The sequence below is a fragment of the Xiphias gladius genome, chromosome 5 (assembly GCF_016859285.1).
Source record: "Xiphias gladius isolate SHS-SW01 ecotype Sanya breed wild chromosome 5, ASM1685928v1, whole genome shotgun sequence".
Lineage (NCBI taxonomy): Eukaryota > Metazoa > Chordata > Actinopteri > Istiophoriformes > Xiphiidae > Xiphias > Xiphias gladius.
This window is the reverse complement of record NC_053404.1, coordinates 9,606,193-9,625,898: the sequence shown is the minus strand read 5'-3', so window position 1 is coordinate 9,625,898 and position 19,706 is coordinate 9,606,193. Positions and strand designations below refer to the sequence as shown.

Below are 19,706 nucleotides of genomic sequence, written 5' to 3'. Positions count from 1 at the left end.
GTAACAGCAAATTATGATAATCTCCTATCACTTTACCCTGTTTTCTATTATACATTTCTGTGGATAGTGAAAACAACCAGATGAGAAACAACCAGAAGCAGAGGTCAAATTCAATGTTTGCTGTATTAAAGCAGGTGCTCAAAAACTAATTGATAGGAACTGGGAGGAAGGCACAAATAAACTGCCTATTTCTACTTTAATTGTACAGAAACTGGCAATCAGATGATATAGAAAAAATATATATATTTGTTTTTGAATTACAATTGAAATCCTAAAACAATCATACCAATCTATATCATACCAATAAATGCACACATAAATCTAAGTAAAACACCAATATAGTCTAAATCCATTGAAACACTGGAGTTTTTCAAGGTTAGCAGAACACAATCCTTTGTGTATGGTCATATAGACATTTGTGTGTGAGCATCTGACTGCATTTTCTTGTCCTTGATTTGGATTCAATGTGTGGGAGTCTGTGGGTAAACCATATCTACCAATGAGACACTGGCATTAGTGTGTCAAAGAGCAACTTGAAAAGGCTTTGTTAAACCATAAATTCCACAACATGAACTTGGCAGTTTCGGGCTACTCAGGGAAGTTGTATTATAGAACTTTACCAATATCAGACACTGGTATTTGCACAATAGCCTTTGTCAGAAAAAAGTAATCATCTTGCCATACCGATAAATACACACATAACACTAAGTAAACCATAAACGTAGTCTATTAATCTCATATTAATGCGTCCAGTAGAGAGAGTAGAATTAATCCCTTTCAGTGGACAGAGAGTGAGAGAGGTCCCAGCCCATCTAATCGGATTAGGCGACTATAGGTTAATAGACTGCTATCTCTCTCCACCCTACATGGGACGGTTGTGTGCCCAGCTCTTATTTTCTGCTGTAGCGCAGCTTTTGAAAAGCCTGAATCGTATATCCATTCATATGTTCTCTCACCGGATAACTAAGTACAACTCAGCGTTGTTTCGTTTTGGGGACGAAGACGACGGGTAACTGCACGCGCAACATGCTCAACTAATATATATGATACAACAGATTAAGGAGTTTGTGTAATTAAGGCTCCCGTAGGCGATGTAACTGACTTTTTGCATGTGAGTCTTGCCTTGGAGAGAGAGCCAGTCCCATGTTCGCTCCCCGTGTGCCCGGCTGCACTCTACGCCGAGGACAGTGCCCTAGGCTGTGGGGTTAGATGGTGCTGATTACGGACGACAGGGATGGAGGAGGCCGGGTCAAACAGATCCAACAGCAGCAAAAAGTCAGGGGAAACATCGCTCAGGTCCACCCGACCATAGCCGAGGAGCCGCTGTTCAACTCTGACGACGAGGACTACCTGGGTTCTTGTGAAGAGGACGGTGACGAGGACGACAGAGGAGAGGAAGACGATGATGAATTCGAAGAAGTTTACTTTGAGGACTTAGAAGACTATCGGAGCATCGCGTCGGACGACTCCTTCTACCCGCCAGACGATGTGTTTGCGGACTCGGAGCGCACCCCGTCCCCGGAAAGCCCGGAGCCGTTATCTTTTTTCCAGGCGTCCTGCACCAACAATGCGGCTATCGTCCGGATAATGATACGGCATGGAGTGAAGGAGGAGGAGGTCAAGGAGATGGACAGGAACGACAGGGTATGAAGCACATGATAGAACAACTTTGAATAACTTCGCAAAAGTAGGCCTAGCTAATACTTTCAGTAGTCCACATGAACCCTTCATCACCCCTTCTAACACTCAGTGCAGAAAGTTCAGATAAGAAGCCTCAGATTTAGTAGGTATTGAAATAAGTAAGTCTGAGCTTTCTGCAGTGGCTTACTTACCTAATTCCAGGCCTTAGGAACGTATCTGGTCTGACCTCTATTTAATACCTTTAATTTATGTCATGTGTTTAACTTTGTTATGAATGCAAGGTGGCCAGCCTCACTGAAAACTTAAGTTATTACACCAATATTTCAATCGGTCTGTAACTTATGTGCAATAATTAATTAATAATCAATAATCAGTCAGCAATAAAATGTTAATCTGATATTTACTTAAAGGAGATTGGGTTGAATTGACAATTTCTTACCATGTTGCAAGTTGACTTACAAATTCTACATTTTAAATCTTGTACATGTTATTCTGAAATTCCTTGGATCACCTTATAATTTTTCATACAAAACTAGTATTTTCTGAAAGGTATTTGTATGTTGTGCGATGACAGACCTCAGTTTTAGGAGAACAAGCAACCTCAAGCTCTTTAAAAACATTGAGGTCTCTCAAGGTTAACAGAACACACAATCCTCTGTATGTGTGTGAGTGTGTGGTTATGCAGACATATTAATGTGTATGTGAGTGAGTGTGTGACTGCATTTTCATAATAGTCTTTGTCAGAAAAAAAGGATCATCTGGATTATCTGTCATTTTCATGATAAAGCACTGCATGACGCAGTTTTTTTTTTTTTTTCAATGAACCTGAAATACTAAAATTTAAAAGGTAATTTTTAAGGTAATTTATCAAAAAGATTAAAAATTCTTCAAAAATTATTGGAAATTTAACACCTTATGGATAAAGGTCCATCCTGCCAAAGACCTGCAAACCAGGGGAAAGAGATAAATCCATAATTATGGAACAGTAGACTAGTTTTTATTCATCTGGACATTTCGCTAATGGTAATGGAATTAGTAGGTAATGAGCTCTATGCTGAATCATTTTGTTCTTATCATGCAATTTTTGTGACTCAGTGTATTTATGTTGGAATAATTTGTTATCTCTTGTTGTCCCTTTTATCGAGAGAAAGCTGAGAAAGCATGTTTGCCCATTACCAAGCACACAATTACCAACTTTCAGATATATGAAAGTCACCAAATATAAGCATAGCTTTCTACCGTTGGCAACCACGGGACTTCAGTGAAGAAGTAGGAGTTTTTAACTTTTTTAGCTGGTTTGTGTTTTCATACTACTTACCTTACATCACAAAACTGGGTCTCTAATCTTGAAACTACCCCTATTTGTCTTTGTATCTTCTTCCATTTCATCTCCTCTTCTCCATACACTAATCTCTCACCACCTCTCCTTATTTCTCTGCATGGATGTAATAACTGATGAGCTCATGGGAAGATAGAGTAGCATTACATCATTGGAATACCAAGGAATTTCTTTTCTTCGTCTTTTCTGTTGAGATTTCCCTGGTTCTTAAGCTTTTTTGCTAGTTGACATTGTCTGTATTATAGACTGTGTGCGAATATGTGTGTTTTATTCAGAATATGAAAAAAAAAGAGAAAAGAGAAAGATGGACACATACACATATACACATCCTGCATAAAACCCAACAGGGAAGGGTCAAGGATCCTAAGGGCTCCCAAGGGTCTGGCCATGGCTCCGGAGGTAGAGCGGGTTGTCCACTAACTGGAAGGTCGGTGGTTCAATCCCTTGCTCCTCAAGTCTGCATGTCAAAGTGTCCTTGAGCAATATTCTGAACCCCAAAAATGCCCCCGATGTATCATCAGTGTGAGTGTGTTTGTATGTATAAAAAGCACAGTATGTATAGAAAACAGCGCTGTATGAATGTGTGTGAATGGGTGAATGTGGCATGTAGTGTAAAGCGCTTTGAGTAAGAATAGAAAAGCGCTATATAAGAGCAGTCCATTTACCATTTAAAGGCACTGGGATTAATTTGGCAAACACCCCAAAACACATGCTTGGATGCAATGTGTGTGTGTAGCAGTAAGAGATGCAGAGCAAGAAAGTTATTTGTTCACATAAATAACCAGGAACTGTGCTACAGCATTTGCCGTTCATGCTATGCCCTCTGACCTCAGGGATGTGCACGTACCCACAGACACAATACAGGTTAAGCAACACATCCACTGGAAACACATGCTGATATGAATCTGTAAAGCTCATTAGTGCATGTGTATGTGTGTTCAACATCCTGAGACAGATGTCAACATCCTATATAGCAGACAGCTTGACCAAGTGGTGTTACATCCCAGGCTTAGATTTGACCAAGTACAGCACGTACAATATTTCCCCTTTCTCTCATCAGCAGTTTATAGGCAGGTTTTCTGGATAATGATTTGTTCATGTTGCAAGAGAAAGGAAGTATTGTAGAGGTTTTGTCAAATTAAGGTATATTTACAGTCTATGGAAATATTTTATTATATATCAATAGTTGGATTATATACAATACAGTTGCAATTGTCTGACTGTGCAAACAAAGTTCAAATACAGTACATATCCATTTTGCAGTTGAAGCAGGTTAAACTGGTGGAATCAAGAAGAAATTATAATGTTAACACAGATAAACCAGGCCAATCTGAAAAGAGTGGGCCATATTAATATATTGTAGACTATGTTGGAAAAACAAAGATACTGCAAAGATGCAGAAAAGAGTGTACTTTTGCTCAGTTCATCCATATTATTACATGCACACAGAATAATGTGTTGGCTCTGTTTACTACTGTCCTCTTCAGCACGGAGGAAAAGGTTAGGCTCAACTACAAAACTGCAGCTCAGAAGATTGTAGGGATTTTGTGATTTACATAAAAGCACTTCAGCAGTGAGTTGGCACTTGCCAATGCAGGAGATTGACCCTGAGTCTGTAATAGTGATCAGAGCAGTACATTCATTTATACATTTTTAACGGATATAAGTTTGTGTGGTGTCATGCATTGCAGAATACACAGGGGCCAGAGTATGCACATGGATCTTTGTGGTGCTGTAGTTTATACCTGATCATATCACATCAATGTGGTTCTGCAAGAAATTTCATGATAAAAAGTTAAGTAAACACCAACAATCTGTCATGTGGACAAAATATCTACATTACAGTACTGGTTAAGGGTAAGATACACAGAGAGGGTAGAAAAACAAGTCATATAGCCTAAAGCAACATTTGTAAAAAATGAACCCTTGTGACATAACAGGTGAGACAATCAGAACGAATGTTTCCAAGTAGACCTTTAGGGATGCAAAGGAAATTTGATACACTTCAACCTTACATTTTTAGTAAATGTTCCATGATAACTTGAGAATATGTTTCGAGGCTTATTAGACAGTTTAGCTAGCAGAGAGATTAGTGTCATAAACCATCATTCATAACTTTTGATAGTATTTTTTTTTTTCAGTATATTTTTTGGAGGCCTATTTTGTCTTGTTGCAAATCCATTTTTTGTCTTAACCTAGCCTTTGAAACGCAATAAAACTCTACTTGCCAATGCCAAGCGTTCATGTTGAAACTGTATTAACTGAAATCGAGATCACGACAAAATAAGTGTTGTGACTGCAATGGCTGATGTGATGCATGAGATTTCAACAAACTATTGGCATTATGTTGTAAAAAGTAAAAGATGAATGCAAGTCAATAAACATCAGGGTTATCCCTTCTGAATGGTGACTGTTACGAGATGTGTGTGTGTATTAATGTTATGTAACAGATTAATATCGGTGTCCTCTGGCATCTCTGACCCTGTTTAGAACAGTTTGTCTCCCTGTTAGAGTGGATATGCTGTGATGCTCACATGAAAACTCAATACATACGCACACACACACTCACATGCACACAGACACACACAGAATCCAATCACCCTGCCTAACTTTCACCTCTCTTACCCCTTTTCTGTCGCGCGCACACACACACACACACACACACACACACATGCTCCTACTTTAGAAAAACAGATTCTCCAAATAGGCTAAGATCAGGTGATGAACCTCAACAGACACAGTATGCTTCAACCATGCCTGCCAAGACAACATGCGACAAAGTCAACCACAGTGTCTGACAAACAGACAGGATGGCTGACCAACACACAGATCAAGCATCACATCAACAGGCAAGACTAAGTGAGGGACCCGGGGGGAGAGACAGATATTTGGCACTGTAGATGGTAGCAAGTGTAATGCTGCTAGCAAATATAGATATATGGAAAAATCAAAGCGACAGTAATACAAATCTGATTTGATACAACCATGTGAACGCCCAGCTGCAGACAGAAAGACAGTTAACAGGAAGGCTATTGACAGAAACATGCCCTAGTATGTCTGTTAGTTATGCTTCTAGTGTATGTGATTGAGGGCAGTCTAGAGCGTGTTGCCCGTGTGTACCTGTGCATGTCTTTGAACAAAAAGATGTACTGTAAAAAGCAAAACCAATCCAAAGTTTTATTTTTGATTGATGCAGGCTGCAGAGGTACAGTTTGAACATTGGCTGGGAAAGGAATTTTAAGGGTTACAGTGGATATTGTGTCATTCTCATTGCTAATTATTACAACAATCTCACATTCACTGTAAATGCAGTCCTGGTTGAAATTATTGGCAACCCTGAATATTAAGTACAGAATTTTGAATATCTTCAGAAATAAATGCAAATTAACCATTTTTTATAATCAAAATATCTTAATAAGCTGTCTGCTGCTAGTTTCTGCTGCTCTTACTTTACAATGTGTTCAAGCTCTTTTAAGTTTACAGGAGTCTCTATCATGTTTTAGTGTAGGTAGCCCCTTTGTATGCAGTAAAACCAACATTCATTGGTTTATTCAGGTCACATGAACAGCGAAAATTAAGCACAGGTGAGTCTTATTTGTTTTTTTGTTTTGTTTTAGGAACTAATTTAAATTCATCAAAAGGGTGCCAATAATTGTGTCAAGCGTACATTTAATCTGTATTTTTATTTCACTATATTAAAGGTTTTTTTGTTTTGTTCAGTAACTTGGACATTTTATTAAGTGTTTTGATTATACAAAATTGGTTAATTTGCATTTATTTCAAAATATATTCTAAATTCTGTGCTTAAAATTCAGGGGTGCCAAAAATTTCAACCAGGACTGTACACAGTTGTGTCTCTCTCCCTCCCCTTCTCTCTGTGTCTCGCTCACTGATAAGGCTAAGCCTTTCTATTTCTAGCTCTGGATATTCCCCAGATTACTGAGGGAGTGTGCATATGTGTGTGTATGTGTTAGTGTGTGTGTTGGTGCCTTTGACTATGTTTATGTGTCTATATGGGCTAATAATAAATTGATCAGAATGTGACTGTGTTCAGTCTGCATCAAAGCCCACTGACCTTGATTGGAAATGCAAGCTTTACTTAAAGTTCTAATGAAACTAAAATTCCTTTTTGATAAGGAATCTATATAATGTTTATCATATTGATCTGTTATGCCGTGTGTACTGTCAAAATTGTCATGACTAAAAAAATTTTATGCAATAAAATAGCACCTCCTATATTAATATGGATGCGAATTTCTGGTACCAGCTGATGATGTCGGTACTGTAATTTAATTATTGAAATATCTGTAGAATAAAAAATGGTATATCATTTTCGACAGTCAGGCAGAGATTAGAGGCAACTGGTCATCCTAATATCAGGGAATATTCAAGGTGTTCAGTAGAGTTTTCCTGTGAACAAACAAAAGTTATGTTTGCATTCACTGTTACTCACCAAAATGTATTATGTGTACTTTTAAGGCCTACCAATATGTTTAATGCATTTCCCTTCTTTATAAAACATTGGAGAGCTGATTTTTAAGTATTGCAAATCTTGCATTGTTTACATCCAAAGTTTACTAGCTAGCAGTCTTATACTTCCGTGGCATATTGCTGCATATCATAGTACATTACAGCTACCTGTAGGTCAGTCAAATAGTGTGAAACTATTACCAGTGCACGTGCGTCTTCATGCGCTTCTCTATAGCACAACCAGAGGTCAAAAACTCCACAGGCTACCTTTAATATATGGTAGATTTGAAGACATTACTCTGTAGGTTTGAAGTGGCTTAGGGCCAATGTTGTCACCTGTTGGTATGAATTTTGACAATCTGGAAATTTGCCATCACCAAAATTACTACAGTTTAGGACAGAAACAATTGATTCCGCAGGAACTTGCTAGTGACACTCATCAGGTTTTATAATAACAAAAAGTTAAGCTAATAACTAGCTTACATTTTTTGAACAAATTACAAATTTACCAGCACAATAGGTGTTCCAAAATGTTGAATGTTGTAAAGGGACAGACAGCAGCTTAAATTACTAATGTTAGATAGCTATGTGAAAAAAAAAAAAAGGCCTTGTTTTCACATTTATAGGCAATATGAATGCACAAAAAATAAAGAAATTGCTACCTACATGTGTTACATCTGAGGCTAGTCTGCATCTTCATTTGGTCAACATAGAGAGAAACATTTCTGACCGGAGTATGTGTAACTGTTCGAAAATGTATTTGGACAATTAGACATTTGTTTTTGTTCTTCAGGCTCACACAGCTGCCCAATAAACAATTAGTAGCCAAGTGTCCAATTACTTTTGATCTCCTAAATTTTGGGTGCTATGTGTTACAAGGGCTATATCTCACATACAGTTCTTTCTATACTGATGTAAATCTACTCAAATTAAAAGTGAGACATGGCACTTCAATGTAGTATCCATTATTTTATTTCAAATTGAATGTGCTGAAGCACAGAGCTTGAAGAACAAAAAATGTGTGAATGTCCAAATACTTACAGTCTGGACTTTACATAATCCCCGGAAAACCATTGGTGAGGATTTGAATCTCAATCATGCTCGAAGTCTCTATTTACATTTTATTGTATCTCAATCTTTTTACACACACATGCACTGCATACACACTCATCCATCCTGGGTAGTACCTCTTTTGATTGTTTCAGGTTTGTTATTTTTATCCCTTTAGTCCCTGTGTTAGTCAATGAGCAGGTAATATTGTGTAGCACAATTGCCCTTTTTCAATTCATGTGTGTCTCTGCAATTGCTGTGTGTGCATTTCACTGGTGCTCTCCTCTCAGATTCTTCAAATACCAACATTGCCAACAACCATTACTGAAGTCCTTCAAAGTCAGAGTACAATGGATATGTAACACATATTCCTGTATGTGTGATAGGGATGTGCTGAGTACAAAACTTGAGTGTGAGAAAAGTTTTTTTAAAAAGTTAAATGCTTCTGCGTGGTTGTGTGTTTGGTCGTGCGCGTGCGTGCGTGCGTGTGTGTGTGTGTGTGTGTGTGTGTGTGTGTGTGTGTGTGTGTGTGTGTGTGTATGTGTGTGTGTTGGAGAGAGTTTTGCAGAGAAAGTAGACATTGTCTGATGAAATTGCTGCAGACATGCTGCAAGTCATTCTTCTAAAGCACATCACAGCAAGACTGGAGGGTTGCCAACAATGTGTGTATGTTTGCATGTGGTACAATGAGAAAGAGAGGCATACAAGGTCACGTGTATGTCTAACCAGAAAGAGCTATCTGGAGCTGTGCCATTGTCAGTGAATTTCTTCTAGATAATCCACCAGTTACTCCACAGGACCTTTTCCCCTTAAAACTCTGAGAGCTGACAACAGTAATGTGACTACATCTCCAGCTGGCTGACAGCCTGGCTTGTCGTAGCCAAAACTTTAAATTCAGTTGGTCTTACGGGTGAAAAAACATCTCTTGTCTTGTAGATGCGGTAAGGCATTGTTTTAATTGAGCCTATGCTGCAGAGATAATCAAAAGCTAAGTTGCTATATTTTAATAAGAAACTATGTTTTTAGTCTGATACAGATTAACACAAATAAAAACAGTCCTTCTCGTACTTGTCTGACAAAAAGCTATATTAATAGGATTTATCAGAACATCACATGTTTTGGGAATATTTCATTGTCTTAAAAAATGTAATTGTTAGAATAGTCTCATACTGATATGACATTATGCTGACATACCCTTTGTGTTGGTTAAATTAAGGGTTAATTAAAACAGTTTGCAACCAGATAAATTTGTATCAGACACTGTAGGTATTTTGCATGAGGTTTTCATATTTTGACATCAATGAGTGGAAGGATGCAGTATGTGGAGATACAAATGTAACTTTATCCTTTCACACACACTGACAGTATAATGTTTGTGTGTTTGCATGTGTGGGTGGGTGGCTGGTAGTCAGATATGGGGGAGGATGGTACAAACTTTCTAAAACTTTTTTAAACCTTCAGGCCCTCTCTGTATCAATCTTGGCCATTATTATTATATTTATTAATTTCAGTGAGACAGAACTTTTCATCATGTTCATACCAAAGTTTGAAAGAAAAACTACACAGTACACAGTGTGCTTGGGAACCAAGACTATAAACTCATCCTGTCAAGAGCAGGAGCATCAAGCAAAATTTATGAGTGCTTTTATGAAGAGAACATCATGCCACAGAAGCGGGTTCACGAATCAAGCTTTCTCAAGGAATAGGAAATGTGGAACAAATTTTAACGGCTCAACTAAATACTATATTTTCATCTTGCCAGCCAACTTTTTTATCGTCATGGCAACATTCTCATATTCACATGGTGTTAAATATACACAAAGAAGTTGAGTACCCCATGGTGTCTTTATACACTGATTTGTCCTGCAGTCAGGTTTTCACAGCAACTGGGAGGTGATAGTTGTTACTGATTCTGTTTCAGTCACCATGTCTTTTACAGTATGACACCACCTGATGACCTGCAGCTAAGGCATTACACTGCCTTTCAACTGTTGTTTGTTGTCAACTTAACCACGTTATATTTTAGCATATTTGATTCAATCTCACACTATGGGAACACCTACATATTAGAAAATATAAGGAATGTGAATGAAATTACTACAGCATCTCTTGATTAATCTCAGCAGAATACATAAATATTTGTCTTGCAACTGATGCATGCACTGTCTACGTGTGTTTTTACATGAAGTAGGTTTGACTGGTTGACATTTCCAGCACATCTAGCTTTAATAAAGCACTAATTAAGAGTTCCAGTAGGGTCTGCTGGCTTGCCAATTAATAGGTAGTTATGAACAACAAAATGTTGTTTGTTTGACTTTTTCCAATAGCTCCGGCTTTGAAAGTCACACTTTTGAACATTTGTACACTTTTAAAAATAGCAGAACCTTCAACATCATGTAGGTCTTTGTCTACTCTCTTGTGGTTACTATGCATTGCATATAATTACCGAATCGCAGTCATGTACCATTTTAATGGATTATTTTCTATATTTTACTTCTCCTGTTGAAAACAAGCTGCTGAATTCTATTAGAAGGCAGCATTAAATGCAAGATATTGTACAAATACGATTCTGGCCTCTGGCACAAAACAAAATACACCTGTGACAAAGGAAAAAGACTATAATTTTTCTGACGAATGAAAGGTTGTACAAATATGTATGTATTTATTTATGCTAAATCATCTAGAAACTGAAAGAATGAGAAAAAAATTGATGTTGACATTAGATTGTGCTAATATCAGCTATTAACTGACAAATATACAACTAGTTCTCTTCTACAAGTGTCTGATTAGTTTTTGAGATCTAAGAATATTCTTGTCAAATTTAGATCAGTTCCAATAAAACACACACACAAACACATTTATGTTAACATTAATTACATTCATTCTCATTACATTATTCCTATTATTTACATATATTTACTAATTTGTGAAATGATTTCCTGTAGGAAAACATGTATTCCAAATTTATCCCCTACATTTGATCCATCTAGTGAAATACATTTCTTTCTAACAGAAATATCTCATTGATAAATGTATAAAGTCACTGTATATGATATGTCAATTGAGAACTCTGTGTTCCTAAATTCTACTCACAGGTTCGCCCAATCTTTCTTCTCTCTCTGGTGGTAAACTTGTCTTGGCTGATGAAGTGTGCACCTTCCGGAAAAAAATCAGCTTTTACACAACTTTTCCAGGATTCACATGCTTCCAAACTCACATAAACATACTAGCGACTAATATTTACACATTTGTCACACATAGAAGGGTACGTAGTCGGGCATGAACACACACAGGCATACAAACACATACGCATAAACACAAAAGTACACAAGCTGTCTCTCCAACATCAGACGCTTCACGTCTCAGTAAAAACACAACAGCTGTCATATTTATTCACAGATATTGGTTTTAAATGATGCACAAAGGTCCCCTGGTCTTAGGGATTCCTACTGACACTGCAATTAAAACATTTTTACTTCGTGCTATTTGTCAGCACTTCACTGCAGTTTGGCTTCATCTCCTATGAAAAGTGTTTTCCCTGAACAATTTTGCTGATTCTAAACCTAAGCCTCTCTCCCTTTCCCTCATATTTTAACTCCTCCATCTCTTCTTTCTGGCCTGTCACTTTTTTTATCTCAGATAGGGCTATTGGTTGCATGTTACCAAGGTTATGTGGATGTCGTCATAGCGCTGTCTCAGTGTCCGTATCTGGATGTCAACTGGCAAGACAGTGAGGGAAACACAGCTCTTATCACTGCTGCTCAAGCAGGTAAGTCCTACGTATACATATATTACTGTTTCCACAGAAATGGACACCGTAATATATCAGACACAGGCTTAGATATACATACACACAGACGCTTACAGGTTGGTTCACAGTACATTCTAACACATGCACACACGGATACAAATACACACAGTAGAACTAATGATGACACAGATGAACACACAGACAAGCATAAAAAACACGTTTGCACTAGCTGTACTCAAGCTTTCTGAAACAGAAGTAACGAGTGTGTTGTATGAAAGTGAATAAGGAGCAGCTGTATTGATGTGGATCATGTCTGTCTAAAATGTGGTGGACAAGTGTGAATGAGCATTTTGCAGGTTTTTTTCCAAGCCAACATTATGCTTACAGACTGAATTGTGACCTACGGTAACTACTGTCCATCCCTTTGTTCTTCAAGGCCATATAACAATCACCAACTATTTGCTGAACTATTACTCTGGGTTGGACTTAGAGAGGAGAAACTGCCATGGCTTCACTGCTCTGATGAAAGCTGCCATGCAGGGCCGGGTGGAATGTGTACGTTCGCTCATGATGGCAGGTGAGGCAAATGTGTGTAAATACATTAAATGTACAAAACTTATCAGATTTCATACACAGAAACAAATATCTCAGTATCAGAAACTTGTTGCTTATATGTTGCACTGTCAAAGTCTGGATTTTACAAATCACCTGGGTTTTTGGGCAGATTTTACTGATTTTATTCTACTATTACTCTGCTATCAGGGCAGCTCAGAAAACTCAGAAATTTGGTGAGCAGATGCACAATTTGAATAAGTTTTGGCACTGTTTCAGATTTGTGTTAGTGAATGAGTATTCTCATTTTAGCCATAAGTATGGAAGTAATGAAGAGATTTTATACCAAATCAAAGCGATAGGGGGTTTAATTGACAGGATTTTTCAGTTTAACTTTAGTCATGGGAATGACACCTTTAGATTAATTTATCAACATTTTATGTTGGCATTTTGTGCATCTATTATCTAGCCCTGTGAGATTTGTATGTGGTTGGTGTGCATAAATTATCCTGAACATACTAAGACAGATCGCAGCCTTTAGACACAAACTTTTGAATCTTCTCTGAGCACATCTACAGTAAATCTTTCTATCTCCATCTTTGTATCTTTTAACCAATATCTTTGGGTCTTTGTGTATCCACCATCTGCTGTGCTCTTTTGTTGACTTTTTAAACTTTATTTGTTGTCTCTACCAGGGGCTGCCCTGAATGCGAGAGACTTTGGCCGCCACTTGACTGCCAGGGAGTGGGCCTTATTTACTGGCCGTTATGAAACTGCCTGGGTGATGACACGACTGATGGAACGGCCCTGCCCCTGCCAATACTTTGCTACATATAGGTAAAAGTAACATATCAATTACATTGTTTCTTAGTATGTCTGTTAACCATGTGCAATATTCTATAACCTTTAATTAGATTCATTCATTCATTACTGCATTGCAGTATGTCAGAATTGTATTCCAACGGAGGAGAATGGAAGCAGGCAGATTTCTATTCATAAACAAAATATTACTGACTAGTTTTCAGGGTGACTACAATACTCATTACATTTGTTAAGTTAATGTGTAAGCACCCCTTTCTCTGACTCTTCACTTGGGCACCTCCAAAAACCAAAGTGTGTAATAAATCTTATTATTTCTTACTAAGTTTAATGTGAAAAAAGTTGTTTATTGCAGATTAAGGAGGGTTAATGCAAGTGGCCATTGTTAAATTAGCAAGGGATAAGAAATACCCACTCCAAGACAAACACATAAAATTATACACATGCACTGATCAAGATAACACCACAGCATAAAAGATGCTTTTGAGAGTATACATCTTCATGATTGTGAAGAGTAAACCCTTCAGTTCCTCTGTGCAGTTGATATATGTCAAACTTGCACTCCCAGTCTAGAGTGGCCCCCACTGGCATCACTGGTGGCCAAAGCCCAGGAGCCCCGCGGCTGTCTGAAACGCCTGTCCGATACCGTGCGGAACGTCTTCAGCATTGTGAATGTCACCAACCTTGAAGATGAAGGTGTTATTGACCACATGGTTTCTATTACAACGGCTATGAGGAGCCCTTTCATTGCTGTTGCATGCCATACAGTGAGTAATGAAGTCCTACATCATGTTTACTGGTGATTATCCAGTTATTCTTTAATCAACATTGAAGAGTATCCCAAAAGATCCAAGAGCACATCTACTCTAGATAAGGTGAAGCAATGAGTGTAACTACTTTTTGTGATAAGGAAGAATTTTTAGGGTCAAGCCAGTCTTTAAAGTTATTCCTGGTGGTATCTACATATACTCAGCATAATTTGAGATATCAGCTCATTTACTTAACTTTCAATGGAGCCAAACATTCTTGTAGAATACAGAAATCACCTTCCACAGACTTGAAATTTGACTGAACAGTTGATATTTGTGTGTTTTTGCATTACTATGCAAATAACTTCTGTATGTATTTATCAAGTAGGAGGATAAAGTAGGTCTGTCACTGCTGTTTCATAGAAATGACGTGCAAATAAACCAATGATAATATTGTAATAATGCTGTTAAAAGACACTCATTTGTAATTTATTTTATTAAAAAATTGTGTTTTTTGGTGGGATTAGTTCATAATAATTAAAGGATATAATTAACGCCAGCCTTATCTGATAAGCAGCTTATTTATGCAAGATTACCAGTACCGCAATAAAAACAAAAGGGAGACTGATCACTGCTTTATTGATAAGATACCAAGAGTTCTGTTATTATCACTACTATTGCTACTGATATTATACTACTGATATTATAACGAGTAAAGCCATTCAGAGAATGTTGATTTTGTTTCAGGTGTGTCCTGACAGTCCCCCAAGTGTGGGCAAACGGTGCTATGCAGTTCCTGAGATTATCCGCCAGCATCGCACTAAGGGGCTCCGCTCCATCAACCCTGACAGGATGGACAGCCACCGCAAACTCTTCCAGAACTCCCGAGTCACACTAGTGGCCAAGAACTCAGCACACCGCCAGGCAAGCCTCCAAGCCCAGAGCCTGGTGCCTCGACTCAGGAGCAGCAGCCTGAGAAGGAGCAGTGTCAGGCCTGGCTTCAGCATCCCCAAAGTGAGGGTATGTAAGGCCCCCACGCCAACTTATGAACCAGAAAAGATCCGGAGGAAGAGTAGCGCCAAAGATGGAGGGGGGCACCTGCTACAGATCCCAAAGTGGCGGTACAAGGAGCTAAAAGAAGAGAGGAGGAAAGCCGAGGAGGCAGAGAGGAGGAGACTGGAGGCTGTAACAAAAAGATACCTTGCTTCCGGAAAAAGGAAATAATATCATTGCCTCAAAGGATGTGATGTAACCAAACCCTAACCATATTAGTTCAGGAGTGTTATGCTGGGTGGGCCAGATTTAGCACCAGTATTTTTCTACAATCTTTCAAACTCAGGGTGGGCCTAGAATTACCAGCAGTGTTCCTAAAAGAGGACAGAAGAATGAACTTTGTGTTTGTGTGCTCAGTTTTGCATCCTCAATTGAATTCCATTCAGTGTTAGAAGAAAGGATGCAGGTTGGCCGCTTAAAAATGGGTTTGACAGTATGTTAGAAGTGTATGATGCTCAGTGTCCTTTGTGATGTCAAACAGTGAATACCCAGGGGATTTGATACTTGAAATGTCTTTAGATTACTTATTTTTTCAGATTTATTGCTTTTTAATTGATGGTCAAATCTATATTTTGTTACTCTTTGGGCGCAGTGTTTTTGTAGTGTGTTACACTGTATTTGAACAGAATAAACTTATTAACACACACTCAGACTGTAACCACAGCAGAGATGTGTTAATTATTCTGCCTAAAAAATGGAAGCAATTAATTAAAGATTTTATGGAATAATGTCTTTAAAATATTCATTGGAGAATACAAATGCGTGTCATATTAGCTGAGAAAACTGAACATAAGTTTTGTATAGGATCTAATGTCATTTGACAGCAATATTTTCGTTGCTTTTTGTTTTACTTTATGATGACAAATCCATGAATGTATTTTGCTTATATATATTTTATATTAGAGATTTTAATGCTTTTTGATGACAAACTTTTTACTTTTCATTCAATATGGACTTTTTCCACATACTGATGTGCAAAGAATTGTGTTTTCTAGTCTTAATATTTGAGACCAACATTTAAATTAAGGGCACTATTGTGATGTAACAGTTAAATCTTACTAGGTGGGAGGAAAGTTCAAATTCTTTCCTAAATGTTTACATTGCAAAACAATATTAACTCTGGTTACATTAGTAATAAAGTATCAATGAAGCAATGAAGACTCTAAGATCTGTGAGACTGATGTATACAAGATGTGGATGATTTGAACAAAATAAAAAGTTTTGCTAACATTAGCTTTGGATGTGGTTGTGACTCGTTTGTTGTTATTATGATTTCAGATGCCTCAGCCATCCTGTGTTGTTAAATTAATAAGATTATGATGGGATTTTTTTTTTTTGCCATTCTTTTTGATTTTCATCTAACAATGACAAAAAAGATGAACTCTATTAATTTAGTTTTGAGAAACTAGGGTGAGCCTTAAGTCATTGTGACAGTACAAGTAGAACTGAAGTGATAATCCCTAACATATAGACCCTCTGATAAAAGCAACCAACCCATTATAGTGCAAGAGGACAGCTCCCTGTTTTAACATTAGAACAGTGAAAATAATAGGGCAAAAAAACAGTTGTGAGTTTAAACACAGAGCCACAGGGAATGCAGTGATATAACGTTGGGATTTTTGAGAGCACAATTTCACGGTCCTAACTCCTCATTGCGATTGCAGTTTAAGTTCCATCCAAGAGTGTGCGTCTAATATACATGGTGATGAGCTGCTAAGGGGTTACAAGGCCACTGTGTAGCCTAATCGTTTCTTCAAATAAACTTCATTGACTTAAGAGTGGCAATCTACTTAGATACTCCCCAGAGGAAGTCATTTGAACACGACAAAGGATGAGCAAACTACACATTTACTGAACTCTACAATTAGAAAGTAAGTGGTTGCAGGATTGACATATTTAACGATAACAAATTGTTTTATATGAACATGCCTTCATTCTGACGATGTAGTATCACAGCTAACAATGCCTACTGGGTGCAGTTTATTATGAGGCATCCTAGGTTTGCTGACCATGAATAAAAACTATATTCACTTGCAGTGGATTTCTCTGTTAGTGATTTGTCAGTGAATATAGAGCATTTTCATAAGGTTTCTAGAGAATTTCTGTGAACTGGTGATGTGTGTTTCTAATCGTGTGTTTGTGTGTGTGTGTGTGTGTGTGTGTGTGTGTGTGTGTGTGTGTGTGTGTGTGTGTGTGTGTGTGTGTGTGTGTGTGTGGAGAGAACAAAACCTACTAGCCCTGAATGCATCAGATGATATTCAGGTCATCATTGTAGGTGAAATAGCTGTTGGTTTAGATTGTAACCTGAGATTATGAAGCACTACAGGCTTGGTCAGCGATTCCCCTCCTGCCCTCCTCAGCATCTCCAACCTAAATCCCTCACAGTTTCAGAAGGGGCCAAATAAATCTGGCACTATCCACTGATAGTATGACAGCTATTTTGTCATGCTGAGATGCTACAGGGTGGGGTTTAGACAGGATGACCTGATTCTAGGTCAGCACTGAATGCTTCTGTCAAATCTGTGATCTCTGGGGGGGAACCCTTCGTTAGGGCCCTCAATTGCCTGGTTTTGGTACTACACTTAAGGATTTCTTCATGTTACATAAAGTATATCTAAGTGGCATTATGCATGTTTAAGTGTATGATGATAATCCTCCACTAGATAAGGACATTTTGAATCAGTTAATGAGCTAGTGACTGAGATACTGTGTGCATGAGGTAATTATCCTTACACTTGAGAATGGGATAATCAGGATGTGGTCTCTGTCTAACTTCTGCATACCAAACATGACTAGATACAGTGGCTACACTACACTCACCGAGCACTTTATTAGGAACAAGATACTAATACTGGGTAGGGCCTCTGTGTGCTCTCAAAACAGCCTAAGTTCTTCGTAGGATGGATTCCACAAGATGTTGGAAACATTCCTTTGAGATTCTGCTGCATGTTGACAAGACTGCATCACATAATTTCTTTGTCCGCTGCACATTCATCCTGCAAATCTCCTGTTCTACTGCACCCCAAAGGTGTTTTATTTTTCAACTCAGACCTGTTGACCGGGGAGGCCAATGAAGTACACGGAAAGCATTGTAATTTCCATGAAACCAGTTTGAGATGATTTTTGCTTTGTGACATGGTGCATTATCATGCTGGAAGTAGCCATTATAAGATGGGTAAATTGTGGCCATAAAGGGATACACATGGTCAGCAACAATGCTCAAATAGGCTGTAGCATTCAAACCATGATTCATTAATTTTAAGGGGCCCAAAGTGTTCCAAGAAAACATTTCCGACACCATTACACCACCACCACCAGCCTGGACTGTTGACTCAAGGCAGGTTGGGTCCATGGATTCATGCTGTTGATGCCAAATTCTGACCAGAAATTAAGATTCATCAGGCCAGGCTACGTTTTTCCAGTATTCAGCTTTCCAGTTTTGGTGAGCCTCAGCCCACTCCAGCCTCAGATTTCTATTCTTGGCTGACAGGAGTGGAACCCAAAGTGGTTTTTCTGTTGTTGCCCATCTGCCTCAAGGTTGACGTGCATTCTGAGATGCTTTTCTGCCTACCGCAGTTGTAAAGAGTGGTTATCTGAGTTACTGTAGCGTTTCTGTCACCTTGAACCTGTCTGGCCATTCTCCTGTGACCTCTCTCATCAACAAGGCATTTCCACCAGCAGTTTCAGAAATACTCAAACTAGCTTGTCTGGCAAAACAGTCATGCCACAGTCAAAGTCACTGAGGTGTCATTTTTCCCACTCACATGTTTCATGTGAACATTAACCATCAGTTCTAATAGTCAGTGTGTTGTATGTGAGAGAAATGGGTAGGTGTTAAAACCTGAGCAACTTTGTCAAGGGCCAAATCCTTATGGCCAGACGACTGACTCGGAGAATCTGAGTCAGTCACAAGGTTTGTAAGGGTGCTCCCAGTCAGCAGTGGCGACATAGGTCCCAGGAGGGACAAGCCATGAACCAGCGCGTCATTTATGTGTGAGTGCAAGGCTCTCCTGTCTGGTCTGAACGAACAGAATGGCTACTGTGGCACAAGTCGCAGAAAATTATAATGATGGCTGTGTATGAGGCTGCATAGCTGCACATTGGTCAGCTTGCCTATGCTCGTCTTAATGTTTTAGCTCAGTAGTGTAAACACTGATAAGCCACTGATATATACATACATTCCCTACAAAAAATTCTATCATTTACTCGTGACAAATAACATGTCTCTATTTCATACAATAAAAGCATACACCATAATAAGTAGTGGAAAATGTCATGAAAT

At 38.4% G+C, this 19,706-nt stretch overlaps 1 protein-coding gene across 1 annotated transcript; it reads left to right on the top strand.

Annotated features, from left to right (window-relative positions):
* Nucleotides 1–572: 572 nt before the first annotated feature.
* Nucleotides 573–15,732, top strand: ankrd33ba (ankyrin repeat domain 33ba). Its single transcript, XM_040127591.1, has 6 exons — nt 573–1,644; nt 12,140–12,269; nt 12,688–12,828; nt 13,499–13,640; nt 14,191–14,389; nt 15,119–15,732. The coding sequence occupies exons 1-6, from the start codon at nt 1,210–1,212 to the stop codon at nt 15,593–15,595; spliced, it is 1,524 nt and encodes a 507-aa protein (XP_039983525.1). The 5' UTR covers nt 573–1,209; the 3' UTR covers nt 15,596–15,732.
* The last annotated feature ends 3,974 nt before the right edge of the window (nt 15,733–19,706 follow it).

Bases quoted from the DNA above. Each gene is read 5' to 3' on its own strand.
- ankrd33ba (XM_040127591.1), top strand. From the start codon at position 1,210: ATGGTGCTGATTACGGACGACAGGGATGGAGGAGGCCGGGTCAAACAG. The intron at 12,829-13,498 runs GTGAGGCAAATG...TGTCTCTACCAG, and splicing joins ACGTTCGCTCATGATGGCAG to GGGCTGCCCTGAATGCGAGA. The intron at 13,641-14,190 runs GTAAAAGTAACA...TTGCACTCCCAG, and splicing joins CAATACTTTGCTACATATAG to TCTAGAGTGGCCCCCACTGG.